The 18,533-nt window shown below is 31.2% G+C and overlaps 1 protein-coding gene across 1 annotated transcript; it reads right to left on the bottom strand.

Annotated features, from left to right (window-relative positions):
- Positions 1-997: 997 nt before the first annotated feature.
- Positions 998-11,331, bottom strand: LOC141845875 (protein TPX2-like). Its single transcript, XM_074733878.1, has 15 exons — positions 11,157-11,331; positions 9,541-9,684; positions 6,700-6,864; positions 6,384-6,484; positions 4,112-4,162; positions 3,647-3,783; positions 3,492-3,570; positions 3,351-3,413; positions 3,162-3,221; positions 2,919-2,986; positions 1,834-1,891; positions 1,550-1,615; positions 1,408-1,470; positions 1,188-1,262; positions 998-1,055 (listed from the first exon to the last, which is right to left on the bottom strand). Exons 1-15 carry the CDS (start codon positions 11,329-11,331, stop codon positions 1,017-1,019), a joined length of 1,344 nt encoding a protein of 447 aa, XP_074589979.1. The 3' UTR covers positions 998-1,016.
- Positions 11,332-18,533: the final 7,202 nt, after the last annotated feature.

The raw sequence follows: 18,533 nt of genomic DNA on the forward strand, positions 1-18,533 counted from the left end.
AGTCATTAACAACTCCACCACCAAATTAAATCATAGCTTAAGATAAACACATCAAATTAATAGATTGTTTGAGCACGGAAAAAAAACTTATACAAGTCAAGCTGCCTAAATGACCAAGCATAATGGGCTAGTTGTCGTCGAGCAAATGAGTAGTACGATCAAGTTAAGAGGGCTTGCAAATATAGGTAAGTCGATTAAACAAATTGGGACAAGGGACAAGGAAATCAAATCTAGCAAGCTCACTATTCTAGATTCTGATCCTTTTAATGTAATAAATATTCTGTGAGGGTACATTTGATTGGTAAACCCGATCTATCTATATTGTTTAATCCAATATGGACCCTCTAACAAAGAAAGATGCTCATTTATATCTAAATTCATAGTCAGCAACACTAAATCCTGGCATGGCTGTATGGTTCTGATCTGTTGTTATCTTTGTCATCGAACAATAAATCCTAGTCGGCAAAGTTGGTGCTCGTCTAGACATTTGAAATCAAGTTTAAGTACGGGCATTGTTTAATGTAAAGTCATGAGTGAACAAAAAACTGACTCAGACTGCCTAACCAAAACTGTAGCAGCACAGCAATACGAGGGATTTGCAGGGTCAACTACTCAACTTACGTCAACTTCTGAGATTAAAAAAAAAAAAAAAGGTCAACTACAACCTGTACAAATGGAAGTGATGCCCTTTTGGCTATGGACATGAATGCCGAGACTCCTGTTACAAAGAAAAATTAGAAATATTAGCATCGGACCACTTAAATAATAATGGCGCCTCAGTGAGAGATGAAGTAAAAGAATATAAAAACAGAAATAAATGTGTCATGGACATGAGAGGCAAACAATAATGATGGATAGAAATTCCAATATATGAAATGGTAAAAGCGTTTGCAATAAAAGCATTTAATATGAAGATTACTCTTCAACGGAGTAATGGTTACCAATAATATTGTGGCTCGATTCAATGGGATATAAAAACTTGCTTCCCACAAGCTCCAAATTTTCTGTCCGATTGTTTAATGCTGTCCAATTTGGATCAAGTTTTCTTTCGAGTCCTTGCCAAAAACAGTACAGGAACTAGTGAATAACTCGATCAAATTTAAGTTGAGGAGAATTTAGAAATATTAATATGCAAAGTTGGAAGGAAATATATTGAGATCGAGGAGATAAGTTAAAATGATAAAAACCTTGATAGTTGAACCATTTGATATGCGAACTTTGTGGTGTATATTAGATTGTTGAGCTTCGGCAGTTAAAGATAGCTAGAAATAACATGACAGAATCAGCATATAGGCATGTAAAAGTAAATTGACAGATTCACTACTTGAAACATTGAAAAGCTCTTGGTACATTACCAAAAAATGAAGATGTCTTTATAAGATCAATCAGGGATGCAAAATATACTACCTCATTGAATAACTCTGCTAGAGGCAATTGTTGGAACCTTTTAGTTGTTGAAAAATTGAATTCCTACAAAAAAAAAGAGAGAAAATTCAAACAGAAATAAGACATTCTTTTTATAGGGATTTTAGAAACACATTACTAAAACCTTTGGTTTAGTTGATTCTCGTTTAGCACATCGGTATACCCCAATATCTCCTTTGCTCATAAGAATCTGCTTAAAAGAATTCACTTGGATATATGAAAAGCACTACATAAACAAAAGAGAAAAATCTTGCAAACCTATTATTTAGAGTACAACAATACAATGTGCAATTTTTCTGTTGGAGTATAAGTAATTAGTTCCCAGTTAAGGATACATAGGTCAGATTAAACTTCTAAGCAAACTTGCATTTTCTAATTTAGAAATGCTCAAACAGAGACAATTTATACCTTCGGATTTAAGGCTTGAGCTTTGAATCTTATTGGCATGTATTTACCTTCAGCATTCCTTTCAACATCAATAATGTAAGTAAATAAACAAAAAGAATTATTGAAATACAAAATGACAAAATAGGACAAGCAGTACAATTAGTAAATTTCATTTAGGTGCTAAAGTTAACAATGGTTATCTGAGAATTCCATTGACCTCAAACTCAACTGTAACAAAACTTCACTATATGTGTTTATAAGAAAACCCCATATTGCACCCTTTCACATTAAAAAAAATGGTTCATGTTTAATCAAACAAAAAAAAATGCAATAGAAGTACATATATTTTGTTAATTTATTATTTTTTTTCAATTTAGTTTAGTTATTGCAGGATCAGAAAATGAAATTACCCTGTTAAATAGGTACACAAGGTTGATATAAATAAGAATAGAAATAAATATCACTATACAAACGCTACCACCATATTGAATACAATACACAAGTTATATCTCTATTCATTTGGAGGGAGATATCTTATTATAGTGAGCACAATTGGACCAAGCAGTAATACATGAAAAATAGTGACCATATATTCATTTTAACTAGCCCGTTCATAATATTAACTATTGTTACAACTTGAGCTCTGGCATAGGGGAATATGTTCTCCTTCTAGCTTGTTTTCTTTCTGACATTGAAACGGACCGCACAAAAAGGACAGATTGTGTTTGTCTAAACCTTGAGCCAAATGTGTAACTATGCATGTTATGTCACCCTATTAACACACGCTATTAAGCAATAATAAACCCCTGCTAAATTTGTCAACCTAAGCAAGATACGGCACAAATCAGCAGTAGCTATGCTTAGCTAATTATGTGAGATTGATCAAAATGATAATTAGCATATCAATTAAGATCAATCTCAAGACACAAGAAGTGGACTCACATAAGCATGAAGCTAACTGCAAGAGATGTATCATAAGTTTCTGTGTAATTCAATAGTTTTACAAAGTACAAACTAAGTGTTGCAATCAAACTATTCCCAAGCAATAATTTTCTTATACCAATACATTGGAGAAAACTATCATACAGCAAAGGAAGAAAACTCACTCTTGTGGTTGTGGCCGTACATAATTAGTACCACCCCCTGTAACAGTAGGATTATGACTATCTGTATTCTGCATATTTGGACAAAACATTTTCCTTGAGAAAAGCATAATATCATATAATATTAAAATGCTTGTTTACCATATATTCAGTACTTTGGTAGTTGAAACTGATTGCCATTTTCTTATGTAAATGAAGTCCATGATTTGCTATAAAAGCAGAAGATAATAACTTTATAACACGTACCATTGATGATGCAGATGTGTTGTGTGCTAGAGCCCTATCATGAGTCCTAAAACTGAATTCCTGTAAAAAAAATTTATAAAGGCAAAAATATCACACAGATTTGGAAAACTACATGTAACAAATTGGAATAGCTGATATAGTTTATGAATCTTCAGGCACTAGGAGAAAATGGAAATTCCTCACACATACTTTAAATTTTGGCAAACTGGGAGTAGTCCGTTGAGGAAGTGGCAAAGATGGAACTTCAAGAATCTGCAAATTGCAAGCAGCTAATACAAGGACCATCTCAACTGTTTCTTACCTTTCTTTTAGTGATACTGAGGCACTTACTTTTCTGTTTAAAGGGAGTGCTTTGAATTTAGGAATAGACGTTGCTATCCCTTCTGAACAGCACTTAGAATCATCTGACCTACTAAAAATGAGTAAAATATTTATTAAAAAATCCCAAGTAACAAATGGAAAGTTACACTATCCAACTGCATTACTTTTGTTGTTGAGTTCTTAAACTGAATGCCCTTCTTGTAGTTCTCAGTTCAGGTTCCCTTGGTATTGTAAGCTTCAATCTACGAAGCTGATTGCCTGTATCAGTAAGCCTGCCTTTTCTAGTCTCCAGAAAATGCTGCTGACAAAGTAAGAACAACAATGATTAAGCATTTTAGAAGACTGTCCTTTTCCCTAAAAAAGATAGCAGATTGTACTCCAAGTGTCAAACAAGCAAAAAGGGTGATAGAATGAGGGAAAGGTAGTTGTATATTAGAGTTACATCTGTTGGCCTGTTAGCCTTCAGAAAATTTGCAACCTATTCTGCTAATGCAAAATTGTTCTATAGTAAATAAAACAGAAACTTAATATGAATTTACAAATAAAGATATGCCAACAATTTTAACTCAAAAAAGTGTCTGAATAAGACACTAACATGTCTTTGGATTCTTTTAAGTTAAAGAATTTACCTTTTCTGGGACCTTGTGGAACAAGTTAACTTGTTTCTTTGCACCAGTTACCTGCACATAGTAGTAAAAACTTCATGCTCAAAAGTTAATTGTTAAATGTTACACTCTAAAATCTACTTCCACACAAGAAGTGCAAAAAGACAAAGTTGGTCTCCCTAGGGAAGCATCTGCATAGATTTGCAGCATACTGCAGCTGTTGATATATTTCTGAACAAAGGCTACAACAACAGATAACAAGAACATGATAGATAGACTCAGTAGCCACAGACCACAGTCAAACATAACTGGGGTCCTGTTTGGTTGGACTATTTTCCATCAATTTCAACTTTTAAGGAATGTGAAAGTCAACAACAACTTAGAAGAAGGATTGATCACATGGATGCACAAAGTTGGCAACGGCCAAGGTAGACCCAACACATAATTGACAAAAATCTTATGACATCATATTTCAAATGATAATGAGGGTGAAATCAATCGTGACACATATAAGACATGTTAGCAAAGTCATCTTTCATTTGATACACCACATAATAGCATGATTGTATCAAATAATAGTACAAAATCATTAAACCCGACATTATTGATATATTATGCTATAGTATTAATCTATTTTTTTAACACTTGCATTTTCAATATTTTTAAACACATCATTAATCTCCTTCATTGAATAATTTTATTTGTTTTTCTCATTTTTCTGATTTATCTTATCAATTATGAACACTATTCTCCTTCATGTGATGCATTAATTCTACATTGCATACGATTAATTCTACATTGTTATACTTTTGCACGAGTTCATGCAAATAAATAATTATTCAAAGAGTCAAACAAGAATTTCACCTGACACTCAAAATTGGTGTGCACTAGTTCACAAGATAACAACAAGGGATTGGAGGAACCACATGAGTCCTTTTTTTCTTATCTAGAGGGGTTATCCTTTAAATATATTTTCCAAAAGATGTTTCAAACATTTTAAGTAGGGTGGAAATTTTGGTTAGGCCATGTCAATCATGTCATAAATAGGTTGTGTCATTTGAGTCAACAAAAACTATAAGAAAAATATTAAATAACTATATTTTAAAAAAAATAATTATACAAGGTGTATGATTAACTAAGTCTAAAATTTTAATTATATGACATAAAAGTTATAATATTTTTAAAAAATATATCTTTATGAATAAATCAATTCATGTTAAACCCATTTAAAGGTTGTGTTATGTCACTTACATATTTTGTAAATATTAATCATGTTTCAAGTTGAGTTAGGTTGTGTTTGAGTCATGTCTAATATTTCCAGTTCTAATTTTACTATTTAATATTGTTAGCTCTAGCAAGGAATGAAATCTCGAGCCGTTGTATCTGATACGGAAGAAAAATTTTATCCCGCCCGCAGACCGAAATCGGCACAATCAAGCCTCGGGTGTCAACGCACCCCCAAGGCCCCGTCAGGACTCTCACGACTTGTCCAAAGGGATCTCCGCCGTCGCGCGACACATCCTAAGGTAGCGCCGAGCTCGCACAACACCTTTGGCGCCGGGCATCTGTGGGGATGTAATCACACGGAAGAACAATGAACTTAGGTTAATTAAATTAATAATTTCAATCAACTTCCAACTAATATGATTGAGATAATTTAAATAAGTTTAATTAAAGTCTAATAAAATTATCCCATGATATATATATATATATTTAAAAAAATAGTTAATATATTTTATATTTAAAAAATACCGAAAATATATCGACACGATAAAATACTATACTGAAACGGTATCGTTGCGGTATGAAACAGAAACCTCGGTACAGGTCGAGATTTTAAACCTTGAGTTCTAATTTCCATGTCTAATACCAGCAGCTATAGTTTCAGGGATAAAAATAAATGCAAATATCGCTAACTCTCTTAACCAATGGGTGTTCGAGCGGGGGGGGGGGGGGGGGGGGGAGGGTGGATCTTGAAGAAACTACAATAGAATTTTGATTTATTTTAAACTGCCTCCCGTTATCCATTTAACTACAATTTATTATATGTTAAAGCACATTATTTTTAAAGAACATACACTTCTACTTGGATACAGAAAGTCAGAAACAAATAAAGACGAATATCATAAACACTTCCATGTCATTTATTTATGCACAAGGAAAAAAAAGCCAAGTACTATTAAGCCAAGAAAGTACAAAAACTATTTGATGAGCTTTCATTCTTATTTCATATCACTAAATTAATTGAAAGTATACTAATGAAGAATTTGATTGTAACATGAAGTTTATTTTGCACCTTGTAGCAATGACCTTTCTCCAATCTCTGTCTTTTAGGTGCTTGATGAGTATAATCATTCACGTCTATGAAGCCTTTTTCTTTTTTACATTCTAATTGATACCAGAATGTGAAAAGGAAATAAATGTGAGATAATAATCTTCCATCGACAACTACCCTGACAACAGCAAGGAAAAAAATAAGTAAATGACTGGATATTATACAAAAATAAGACTATTAGTTTATAGTGTTCTGGTTCAGGAATCTCGGTCTCATTTTTTGGGTTGCTCTTTGGCGGGAAAAAAAGGTAACAAATTAACACAAGGACTTCAATAGAGTGCAAACCGGCTCATTGACTTCACTTGACGAGGATGATTTTGTTTGGCCAGCTGACTTGCAGTAGGGTTCATCAAAGTTGAAGTTTTTGACAAAGGTTTCTTAATGGCAGATTTATGATCAATCTCTGATACACCTTGCACCACATAACTGTGATATGCACATCCTATGCAGGAAACATTTAAACACTTCATAAATTATAATGAGATCCAACAAATATAAAAAACAAGAAAAAAAATGAACGAATGAAATAGAAGCCAAAGAAAATTTATCACTAAGAACTCCGACCTATATATAAAAAAAAATCATTATTTTGAAACTTCCTAAAAGTGCCAAACAGATAACCACTATAAACACTGACCATCTATTTTAGCCACTATAAACACTGACCATCTCAGTAGGAGGCACCTTCATTAAAGGGTACCATGATCATGACAAATAGGGTACCATGATCATGACAAATAATACCATTTGATTCCAACAAAACTTGATTTTACAAGCTGACCCAACCATCCCTACTAGCATTCACTTTTTCATGAACAAAGAAGAAGCACATTTGAGTCACAATTTTTTTCTTCAGGCAATAAATTGCATTAACAAGCCAAAGACACACACAGCACAATTGTAGCTATGAAAATGGTTCAAATAAATCACAAAAGCTTTGACACTAGAAACATTTGATCAAACAAATTTTCATAATAAAATGTTGGGAGAGGGCAATGAATAGGCAATGGTTTTCTGATTTCTTACAATCAACACATCTCAAATGCAATTGTTAAATTCAAGTGTGCGTGTGTGCTCCTATACGAGCTCCTATCATTGCTAAAGACCCTCTAATGAACGACTATAATTTAATACAATGTAGATGCTTCTAGATGCCCTCTACGATAACCGTACTCTTGAAACTTCAACCACACCTAATAGATAATGATCTTACCCCAGGTGAGAATAGTATTACACAAGAAACATTCAAGATTAAAGTGAAATCTTTTACTTCCAAAGACTCTTGATATTCCCTTTGACACTTAAGAATAATGAAGGGATCAACAGAGATGTTTGCATGTGACTCTATTGTCAAAATCTTCACAAAAGAAAACCTTTAAAGAGAATCTTAATGGCTCTATCTGGACACCTGCATCAATCAACTTTAGATTTATATCAACCTCTCGGCATTAGAATTTGTGACAACTTGGTTAATGCACTTTCACTTTAGTCGACACAAGTGGTCACAAAATGTTTTTGTAGTGACCAACTTCACAACTTGGTCAACACAACTTAGTTCAGTCGACTAGACTAAACAAGGGGTTCTAAGAAAATCAGTTTGCTTAACGCTTTAACAACTAATGGTCAACATTATACCTCAAAACAACTTAGCAAACATCCTCTAGTGACCAAGATGAAAATCTCTAAATAAAAACATTATTTAGAAACAAAATCATATCAATATAGTCAATCTATGCCGAAAATAAAATCAAGAATATAATATCGATCAATACAATACATTAATTTTTGGGATCTTCTACAAACTTGATGATCAACAAGAGTTAGAAGTTCCTCAAGTCTCCACACTCAATACATGAAGTCCATTGTCCAATCTTGATCACTTTAAACTCATATACACAAGATATCCTACATTCTTCATGCAAGTGATCATATGCACAAATAGCTTAAGTGAAATTGCCAAGTTATCAAAATATCACGATTAAATATTTAACAAGGGAGGAACCATTGTCCCAACACAAAATAAGCATATGGCCACAAGCCTAGTTCAAACAATCTGTTAAAATAAAAGTGAGTGTATAAAACATTAAAAACTATTATATGTCAATGGAGATCTAAAGTTGCAAAATTAGAATGTTTTAATCATTACTTATAGTTTGCAATGCATACAAGATGATAAAGTGTCAAGAAAAGTGCTCCTTTGATCTCTCAATGTCAATAAATATATGATATTAAGGACCCTAGGTTCAAATATGTCATTTCTAAATATTAAAACCCATAATAAACTAATAATATTGATCACTAGAAATATATATGTGCGTGTGTATTATATATATTGCGTAAAGAAATAAAAATGAAGAAAAGGGACACTAAGTCTTGTTTGGTTCATGACAATTGTTTATATTCACTTATGTAGTTTCTAAAAAAAAGAACTATTCAAAATTAGAAAGGAAAATTTTGATATTTATCTACATGATTTACCTCTAATAAGTTTAAATGTGTTAAAAAAAGTCAACGTTAAATATTTATATTATATTTTTTCCAAACAAACAAGACCTAAAGAAGCTCATGCAGAATAACAATAGTTACCTATTATTACTAGTCACATAACTTTTCATCTAGTCACCGCCCCTACCTCTCCCACTTTATTCCAGTTCAGTGTTGAACATCAAAAACTTCAATAAAGAACGTTGATATCTCCATTGGTCACATGTAAAAGCTTTTAAAACAAGAGGTGTTGAATGCTAGATCAAAACCCATTGATGCTTGTACTCAAGTTTCATTAACATTGAAATTAAAGTGTACCCATTTAATCATCATTAGACCAATTATTATGCTACTTTTCTACTACACTCTCTTCCTACATGCCAATATATAGTTATTTATCATGATTTATACTAGTTCAGTTTCTCAGTAAATTTCAGTACTATTCAGTTGTGAATTCAAATACATAGATTACAACTAGTCCAGAAACATAAATCAATAGTTATATAGCATATGTCCTCTGTTGTAAATCAAATTCCTGTTTGGAGAAATTAAGTAAAAAAATTTGCAGAATAATATGATCAAGAAATAGCCATTAGAAAGAAACATCAGTTGTAAGTATCTATGAAGTATGTACCTCTATCAATGTCAGAAACCATAGAGACCTCAGCAACAAAAGTATCTGTGTGAAGGATTTTCATTTCCAGATCTTCAAGATTAGAAGTGGTACTAATATTTGCTACTTGGGTATCTTTCTCAAAAATTAACTTTGATATCAGAGCTGAAGATAGAATATAGAAGTCACATATTGGTATCTCTTAAGTACCAACCGAGAGATACAAAGAAAACATAGCATACCAAATGGATAGCATAAAAAAATAAAATAAAATCCTTTGTGATCAAGAGGAAATCATAAAGACCAATTTGTTCAGTATCATCGCGTGCTTTTTAGTCTTCATCTGATATAGTTTTCGTCTTCATTACACATCCAATAAAACTTAAAGAAAATACAAGAAACCATGTTTTGTTCCTTCACTTGAGGGGTGTTTTGGATACTGACAACAGTTGCTTTACCATCTTTGAGTGGGATTCCAAAAAAAAAACATCTAGGATGTCAAAATCATATGGTGTTTTGTTTATTGTAGTTAGTGTATACTACTTGTACCCAGAAATCTATAATCCTATAGTCCAATAAATAACTTATCTGCATTTTCCCATTACAAACCAAACATGGTGCCTGGGTTTAAGAACAGCTTTCATTTTTTTAAAACTCAGACATGAAATTAGACATGGAGAAGCTTAAATATTGTAATTGGTTGTTCTATGAAAAACTGAAGGTGAATACCAAAAAGTATGGTTTTATAGCGGGAGAGCCTAAAGGTTATCAAGCTAGTTTACAACTTCAATTTTTTATTGCCCAATAAGTCATACTATCACAAATAAATATCTGCAATTCCTAAAGACAAGAACCATAATAGTCTATGTTAGATAGGAATTACTAAGATAAATAAATAATACATAACTTTCCGTATAGCAAATAGAAATTATATTTGCTAGATTACTGTAATCAAAGTCAATAATGTTTAATCGATGTAATCCGATAGTGGATCAATCCAAAAAGAGTCATCATTTACCTGCTTTAGATGGATACCAGAGAAAGTGGCTGGATCTCAACAAAACAAGTAAACAATTATTGTAGATAACTAATAAATACCAAACATTTGCAATTATACTGATCCAAGTAACATGAGAGTCTTGATTGCCATTTAACAATAATAAGCTCTGGTAACCCTAAAATGATGGGAAATGGGTGAGTGGGTGGGTGGGGAGGAGGACAACAAGGTGGGTAAGTAGGACGACAACAAGACCAGAACAACTTGAAGACCTTGAAAAAAAACGCCACAATCAAACAGAAAGTATCGGGCTTATGAATTAAGCATACAAATAAGATTAAACCATCTATTGTTACAGATAGGTAAATAGGTTAAACTTCAAAGAACCAATTTCGTGATTCAAATGTGTTGCTAGCCTATCTGAAAGTTGACCCACTTTTATTCCTTTTTTTAACCCAGCTATCAGACGCAAGATATTTCAACCTGAAAGTCCGAAACATTTCAGTATCAGTCACATCAATGGTTTCCCAAACGAGACGACATAATCGAGAAGCACCACGCCAGATCTAGCCACGGTATTAAATAAATGAGGTCTGATAAAAACTAGTAGAGTTTCGCGCATCCGAGGAAAGACACGTACGAGAGGGAGGGTAGCTCCCGGCGGTTTCAAACCAGAGCTCCACCACCCGAGCCTCCGCCCGCGTCTCCCCCCTGCTGAGATCGAAGAACTTCGGCGCGTCGAACTCGTAATCGATATCAACCTCAAAGGCGAAGACCTCAAGCTCCGGGACGACCTCCTCCATCTCGTCGTCCATCGCTCCCAGCGAGACAGAAAGAGAGAGAGAGCGCGTCGCCTTCGCGCGTCGACACCGGCGAGTGCAGGGACCTCCGTCCGACGAGGGGGAAACGCGGGGAATCCGGCGCAGGTTGGGAAACGCCGGGGAAGATTCCAAAGTGATAAATGTGGAGGCGGATCAAATTTGAAAGCGGGGCGGGCAAGCGGAAATGAGAAATCCAGATGTGAAAAGACCTATTTGCCCCTACTAATTCTTGTCCCCTGGTACTTATGTAGGGAGCATTTAGTCATTTCACAAGATCGTTTAAATTTCAAAATTAAAGACGGAGCTCCAGTTTATAAATAAAAAATAATTTAGTGTTTAATTGCATTTGCTCTCCACTGTCGCCATTTAATAAACCCCACATTACGAAAAAATTATATAATCTTTATTTATTAATTTAAATTTATCGACATAATTTTACATTATTGTTATTATAAATATTTTACTAAATAATTAATTAATCATGTCATGTCGTGAAATACAATTGATGAAATCTTGCATTTTTAATTGTATTTCTTTGCCTTTATATTTCTATTTTCTATTTTTATATTCCAAAATTTTAATTTCCTTCTGTATTTCATTATTTCCCTTGCTTCCTTTAATATAAATGACAATTAGTGGCTTGACCTCGATAAATTTTATCTCTTGGAAACCAAATATTTAGAAAAAAAATTGATTAATTAATTAATTAGAGGAAAAAATATTTTTTATTAATTTCAATTTAACCACATTTAATTTTTTTGATTTTATGATAAATACTAGAGTAAATTAGTGAGATTATATATCAAATTTATTTGATAAGTTAGATAATTGGATAAACTTTGATGAGTAGGTTTAAGAAAAATAAAATAACGAGAGAAGGTTTGTAGCCAACATAATAGATTATATTAAAGGCACGGTTTAGGATTATCATTAATTGATAATCTTGATTATCTATTCAAGTTTATCAACTATAACCTTGTTGATCCAATTATGTTATAATTAATTCTCAAATAATCAAATATTACACCAGCAAAATATTAACAAATAAGTTATAAATTTTGAATGCAATTACCTTGTCAGTCTAAGATTTTATGGAGTCCGGATGTTAACAAAAAAAAAATTTCATGATTACCCTCAGATTTTAAAATTAAGTTAATTGAAATGTACCGTAAAACCTAATTGAAACTGAGTTAATTAATTAGTAAATTTTAATTTAAATACTTATATATTTAAAAGAGATAATTTATTTTAAAATTAATAAATTATATTAATTAATTTAATAAATTGTTTTATTAAAATATATATAAAAAAATTAAAAAAATTAAAAATAAATTATTTATTCTATTATTAATTTAATTTAATTTATTATAAAAATAATTTAAATCAAGGATAATATAATAAACATTAAACTGGTTATATATTATTCTCTCAAAATAAATAAGTTGAATCAAAAAATATTAAGTTATATTTATATCTCATAATATTAGTTATTTGTTCATTGGAAATAACATAATCATCAAGATTATATATGATAATTTAAATTAAACACATTGAATCATTCGTCCTACCATTGATAAGTATTTGTCCATCTAAACTAAAGATTTTTTTGGTCTTAAAAGTTCTTCGATGCTAAAATAAAAAGTATACTCAACCGAAATATAGTGAAGATAGTATTTAAAAAAAATAAATTGAGAATTTCTTTGCATTGTTTAAAAATTGATAAAATAATACCTTTAAAACACTTAAACATTTATGGATAAACGTTTTTTTCAAATAATAAGGGCATCCCATTTTGATTTTTTTAATAAAAAATTATTCCATCTCATTATTTAACTGTACATAATTATCTAACTATCCTCTATAATAATGTTTAGTATTATTTATATTATTATTTTCTATCTAAATTTTGAAATGATCGGACATATTGTAACAGCTATGAAATCGTAATTGTTACATATGTTCTGACAGCTACAGTTTTGTAATTGATATAATGTAAATATTAAATGATCAGGTCAAATCCGCATTGTAACAGCTATGATTTTGCAACTGTTATAACGTGAATGATAAATAAATATAATTGAATCCATATTATAATAGTTATGAACCGTAGTTGCTACAATGTGAATATTTTTAAACAGATTAAGTATACATTGTAGCAGCTACGAATATGACTATCAATTCGGGTGGATCAGGGTGAGTTCGAGTTGGGTCGAAACAAGGGTATTATAAAAAAAAAATTATAATCCGAACATGATCTGAACTCAAACCTAACCTAAAAACTCTAAACTCGAGCCCAAATCCGAATAACTAGACCAACTCGAATAACCCAACTGACTTGATTTTAAAAAAACTTTTATATTATTTTCTTAAATAATTCTTCATTTCTATCTCAATATTTTTATCATTGTCATACTGACCTTCTATTATTGATGTTCATAAAATATCTTAATTTTTAAAATAAAATTTAATTTAATTCCAAAACTCCCCTAAACCCTAAATTTAGAATAATCCGGATCAATTCAAATTCAATCCAATCCAAAATTTTCAATCGGAATTCAACTCAAATCCAAAAACTCTCATTTCTAACTCTATATTTTTTAAATCAACTCAAGTTAAGTTTATTTTTAACACTCCTATACAAATCATTGATGCTATAACATGTGTAGTAGTTGCAAATTGTATCTATTATAATGCAATCGATTGACTATAGATTTATAGATTTATAAATAATGCTGAATGAAGAGCTTTTATCCAATATTTATTGATAAATTAAAAAATATATATATATTAATATTAAAGGATTGCTTGAGAAGGTCAATTTCATCCATCGTGTCAATACTTAAATCAACCAACGGCCACCCTCCCTACATGTCACGTTCTCTAGCTCTTTATTAAATTACACCCCTACTAGTTTCTTAAATTATCAACTCCTTCTAATTTGGTACACATATTTTGCATCCTTCCGATAATTTTGCTACATGGAGAGGGACATTGATTATGAAAATATTGGGGACTTCCCTAAAAAAATCCAAGGAAGCGAATGATTGCAATCAAATATTATTTGAAAGTAGCATTATTATTAGGAAGGGTCAATAAAAAGATTATCCTTCTAAAATATTATATTATTATATTATTGTTGTTATTGAATTTTAATTGTTTTTTGTTATTTTCACAGATATTCATATCTCTCAATTTATTTTATTCTATAATATTTTAATAATAATTGCATATAAAATATAAAAATTACGAACGTGTGAAATTTATATGCAAAATATTTCCATTCCTATCTCAATTATCATGCTATATTTCATTTTTTTTACAAGAATATATAATAAGATATTGCGTATCTAATCAGAACTCATTTCCTCTTATTAATAAAATTTACTCATTTTTTAAAATGACCAACCGGACCGCCGATTTAATATGACCCTATAGTATTTTTTTACTGAAAATTTCATATATATCAAATATATATATATATATATATATATATATATTATTTATTTAAAATTTAAATAAAAATGATCGTATAATAATTTTAACTAAAACTATTAAATAGTTATTTTATATTTAAAAACAAATAAATTTGAAAATATAAATACACTTTATAGATAATTTAGAGTTGTAGATTTAGCTAAATAAATTATATAGATTTAACATTTAAATGAGAAATAATTAGCTTTAGCCAACATTGTTATATAAATCTATATATTTTAGATTAAAATTCAGTTTAATTTTGCTAAAACTATTACATCAATATTTTAAAATTATTTAGTCACTTTAATCGTATGCCAATTTCTTATAATCAAAAATTAATTTATGTGTTAGAAAAAAATAATTTACTTCTAAATTTTCAGATTTAGTACTATTTTGATACTTTTTATTTTTTTTAACATTATATCTTGGTGCAATTTCTCAAACCACATACTTAGTTTTGCATATTACTCAAAAACACATATCTCATTTTTGGATTGACCAAATCAAGTATCCTTTTCTATTATCTTTCTCATAATACCCTGTTTAAAAGTTATAATTTCTTAAAATTTAATTTAAAATTTGATTTGATATATTATATGTTTCATATTCAAGCCGAGTCAAACATTATAATATTTCAAAATCTAAAATTTAACATCCACGTCATATCAACTACTAAATCATAGTTGCTATAATTGAATTATCACCTAATCCTTTTTTATAATAAGTTCATTGTAAATGACGTCGGAAATTCATTATAAATGGTAAAATAATGATACTCACTATCCAATATTATAAATGAGTTCATGGGACTTCTCTATATCATACAAAATTAAAATTTTAATTTGTAGAATGTCTTAAATCCATTAATTGATTTCATTCTAAAAGTAGTTGATAGATCTAGAAATATTTAAATCATTCCAAATAAACTCTTACGTGCTCAGTTCAATCTCATTATTACACTTACATCGTTAAACACCATCGTGATATACTATATTGAATCTAATTTTTAATTAAACTCGTTCCAGGCCACCTTGAGAAATGATATCGAAGTCTCATAAATGTAAATGATATGACAATCATACTCCCTATCCGGCACTACAAATGAGTTTATGAGACTTCCTATGATGGATGTTCCGGTTCAATATGGTGGATGATCAAGCTACCGACCAACGAATTGCTTATGTGCACGCTTCTCGAAGATAGCCGCCAGAAAAGACAAAGATACCTAAAAAGTACTCAAAAAGAGAGTTAGAATGGTACCGGGGTTGGATCACGGCAAACCACTCTGACGCTCAAGTTAGGATTTTGCGTGAGGAAGAAGATTAAGGATATGAGAAAATTAGAGTTTTGTGTGTATATACCTGTACTAATGAATATTAGCAACCTTTTATAGAATTCTCAATATCATGGATATGAACAACCTTTTATAGAGTTCTCAATATCCGTTTAAAATATGTTCCGAAATATGCGTTTATCTTTTAGAAAGATTCTGTAACATATCTGTTCCAATATACTTTTCTAATTGTCCATGTCTTACATAATATTTTTCTATTTCTTTAGAAGAAACAGTCTTAGAGTTTCCTGATTTTATAGGCAAACCGATTCTTTGGACTTAGTCTGAAATTGGACTCTGCAGTCAGCGTAAGCGACTGAAATTGAGATTGGAGATTGAGATGAGATCGACATGAGACACCGAGGTCAGAACCCGAGATTAAGACTCGAGATTAAGAAGAGGTTGGCCCGTGAGGTCGAGTAGACACCGAGGTTGGAACTTGAGGTTGAGACCTACGACTGAACTGAAATCGGCACGTGAGGCCGAGTTAGACACTGAGATTAGAACCCGAGGTCGAGACCTACGACTGAACTGAGATCGACACGTGATGGTGAGCAGATGCCGAGGTCGGAATCCGAGGTCGAGACCCAAGACTGAATTGAGATCGACATGTGAGGGCAAGTTTAGATGCCGAGGTTGAAACCTGAGGTCTAGACCCAAGACTGAACTGAGATTGGCATGTGAGGCCAAGTTAGACGCCCGAGGTTGAAACCTAGGGTCTAGATTTGGGGTGGAGGCTGTTAGTTAATATCTCTTCGATATCTTTATTTAATCTTTCTTGATCTTACTTAACAATTTTACTCCTTTATTCCAAGCCACGTGATAGTCACGTGGCAACCACATGGCAATCCCGCGATTCTACTGTATCAATGGACAAAATTAAATTTTTAATTTTAGAATGTCTTAAGTTCATCAGTCAGTTTCGTTTAAAAAGTAGCTAATGGATTTAGAGATATCTAAATTACTTCAAACAAACTTATATATGTTCAACTTAGTCTCCTTATCATACTCATGTCATTAAACACTATCATGATACACTATATTGAGAGCAACGATTTTGTTCAAATTCAATTTAAGTTTAATAAATGATGTCAAAAGTGCATAATAAGTATTACATAATGATACTTACTGATCGATATCATAAATAAATTTTTTGTACTTTTATATTTTTGAAGATATCAAAATTTTGATTTTTTAAATAGTGAATGTCAATCAATAAGTTGTTGATAGATTTAAAAAATTCGAAATGATTTTAAACAAAGACATGCACTCGTCTCTCTCAAATAACAATATGATCTACTGTATTGAGCAGTGACTGAAAATGAATTTTCGACGAAGAGGAGGGAGGAGATTATGTTTTATAGAAAAAAATAATAAAGTGACTTGGAATTTCTTTTTTCCCTGGATGGAGTATACGTTTTGGGTAATACACAAGTACGTGGTTTGAAAAATTACCCAATATTTTTAATTCATATATTTATTTTATATTTTAAATATATTTTATTTGAATTTATAATTTATATAGTAATTTTGAATCAAAATTGCTTTTCCATTTGATTTTTTAAAAATTGCGTAATGAAGATATTTATGAGAGATGTGGCCCTCATTTTATGCGTGATCTAGAACTGATTGACCCACGTAGGCGCGATACCATATGCGGAATCAACGGCTTGATTGCCCATTAATACCAACCGTGACTCGCGGGGCCGGACCGGGAAAGAAACTAACTCCGGTTTGTTTTATTGAGCAGGCAATTAATGCACAATTAATGGCTTGCTATTCCATTCTAAAAAATAATTAAACATTAAACAATGGAATGTAATGCTTGAAATCCAAAATTACTCTCTTTAATTTGGGAATTATTAGTAGAATCACAGACAAATTAAATCTAGCAAAATTTTAGGTTGTTAAAATTTATTTAATAAAATAATTAAGTCGAATTTATAACAAATTAAATTGTTATAGTTGGTTGAAGTTTAATTTGTGTTTAAAATTTAATTTTCAATTCAAATTTATTTGATTATTTAAAATATTTATATTTTTAATTTAAAAGTTGATAAAATTAATAAATTTTATTAGTGAATATTATTAATTTATAGTCTTTATTAGTCATCCGATTATAAATCTGGTTCAATTAACTCGTGCCGGCCGGGTTCAATTAGACCGGACATTGATGGACCCGAACGAGGAAGAAACACTCTCCTAAATCCACGCGGTATCGGACGTAAAAAGGCATTAACCAAGGTTGAACTCGTTTTGGTACCGATTTATTTACCAGTATTTTAAATGGCGATAAATTGTAGACCCCCAGTGGGGTCCATGTTTATTGAGGAAGTTGTGTGCGGGTATTGTATCTTATGGTGTGCCTTGTCGATAAACAGTGGCC

This window comes from Curcuma longa, chromosome 15 (genome assembly GCF_044706935.1).
Source record: "Curcuma longa cultivar G26 ecotype Majalengka, Jawa Barat chromosome 15, ITB_CL_G26_1.1, whole genome shotgun sequence".
In the NCBI taxonomy this organism is placed as follows: domain Eukaryota; kingdom Viridiplantae; phylum Streptophyta; class Magnoliopsida; order Zingiberales; family Zingiberaceae; genus Curcuma; species Curcuma longa.

Coding starts and splice junctions, on each gene's coding strand:
- LOC141845875 (XM_074733878.1), bottom strand. CDS start 11,331: ATGGACGACGAGATGGAGGAGGTCGTCCCGGAGCTTGAGGTCTTCGCC. Junction 6,485..6,699: donor GTCAATGAGCCGGTTTGCAC/TCTATTGAAGTC, acceptor TCACATTCTGGT/ATCAATTAGAATGTAAAAAA. Junction 3,784..4,111: donor TCCACAAGGTCCCAGAAAAG/GTAAATTCTTTA, acceptor TTACTTTGTCAG/CAGCATTTTCTGGAGACTAG.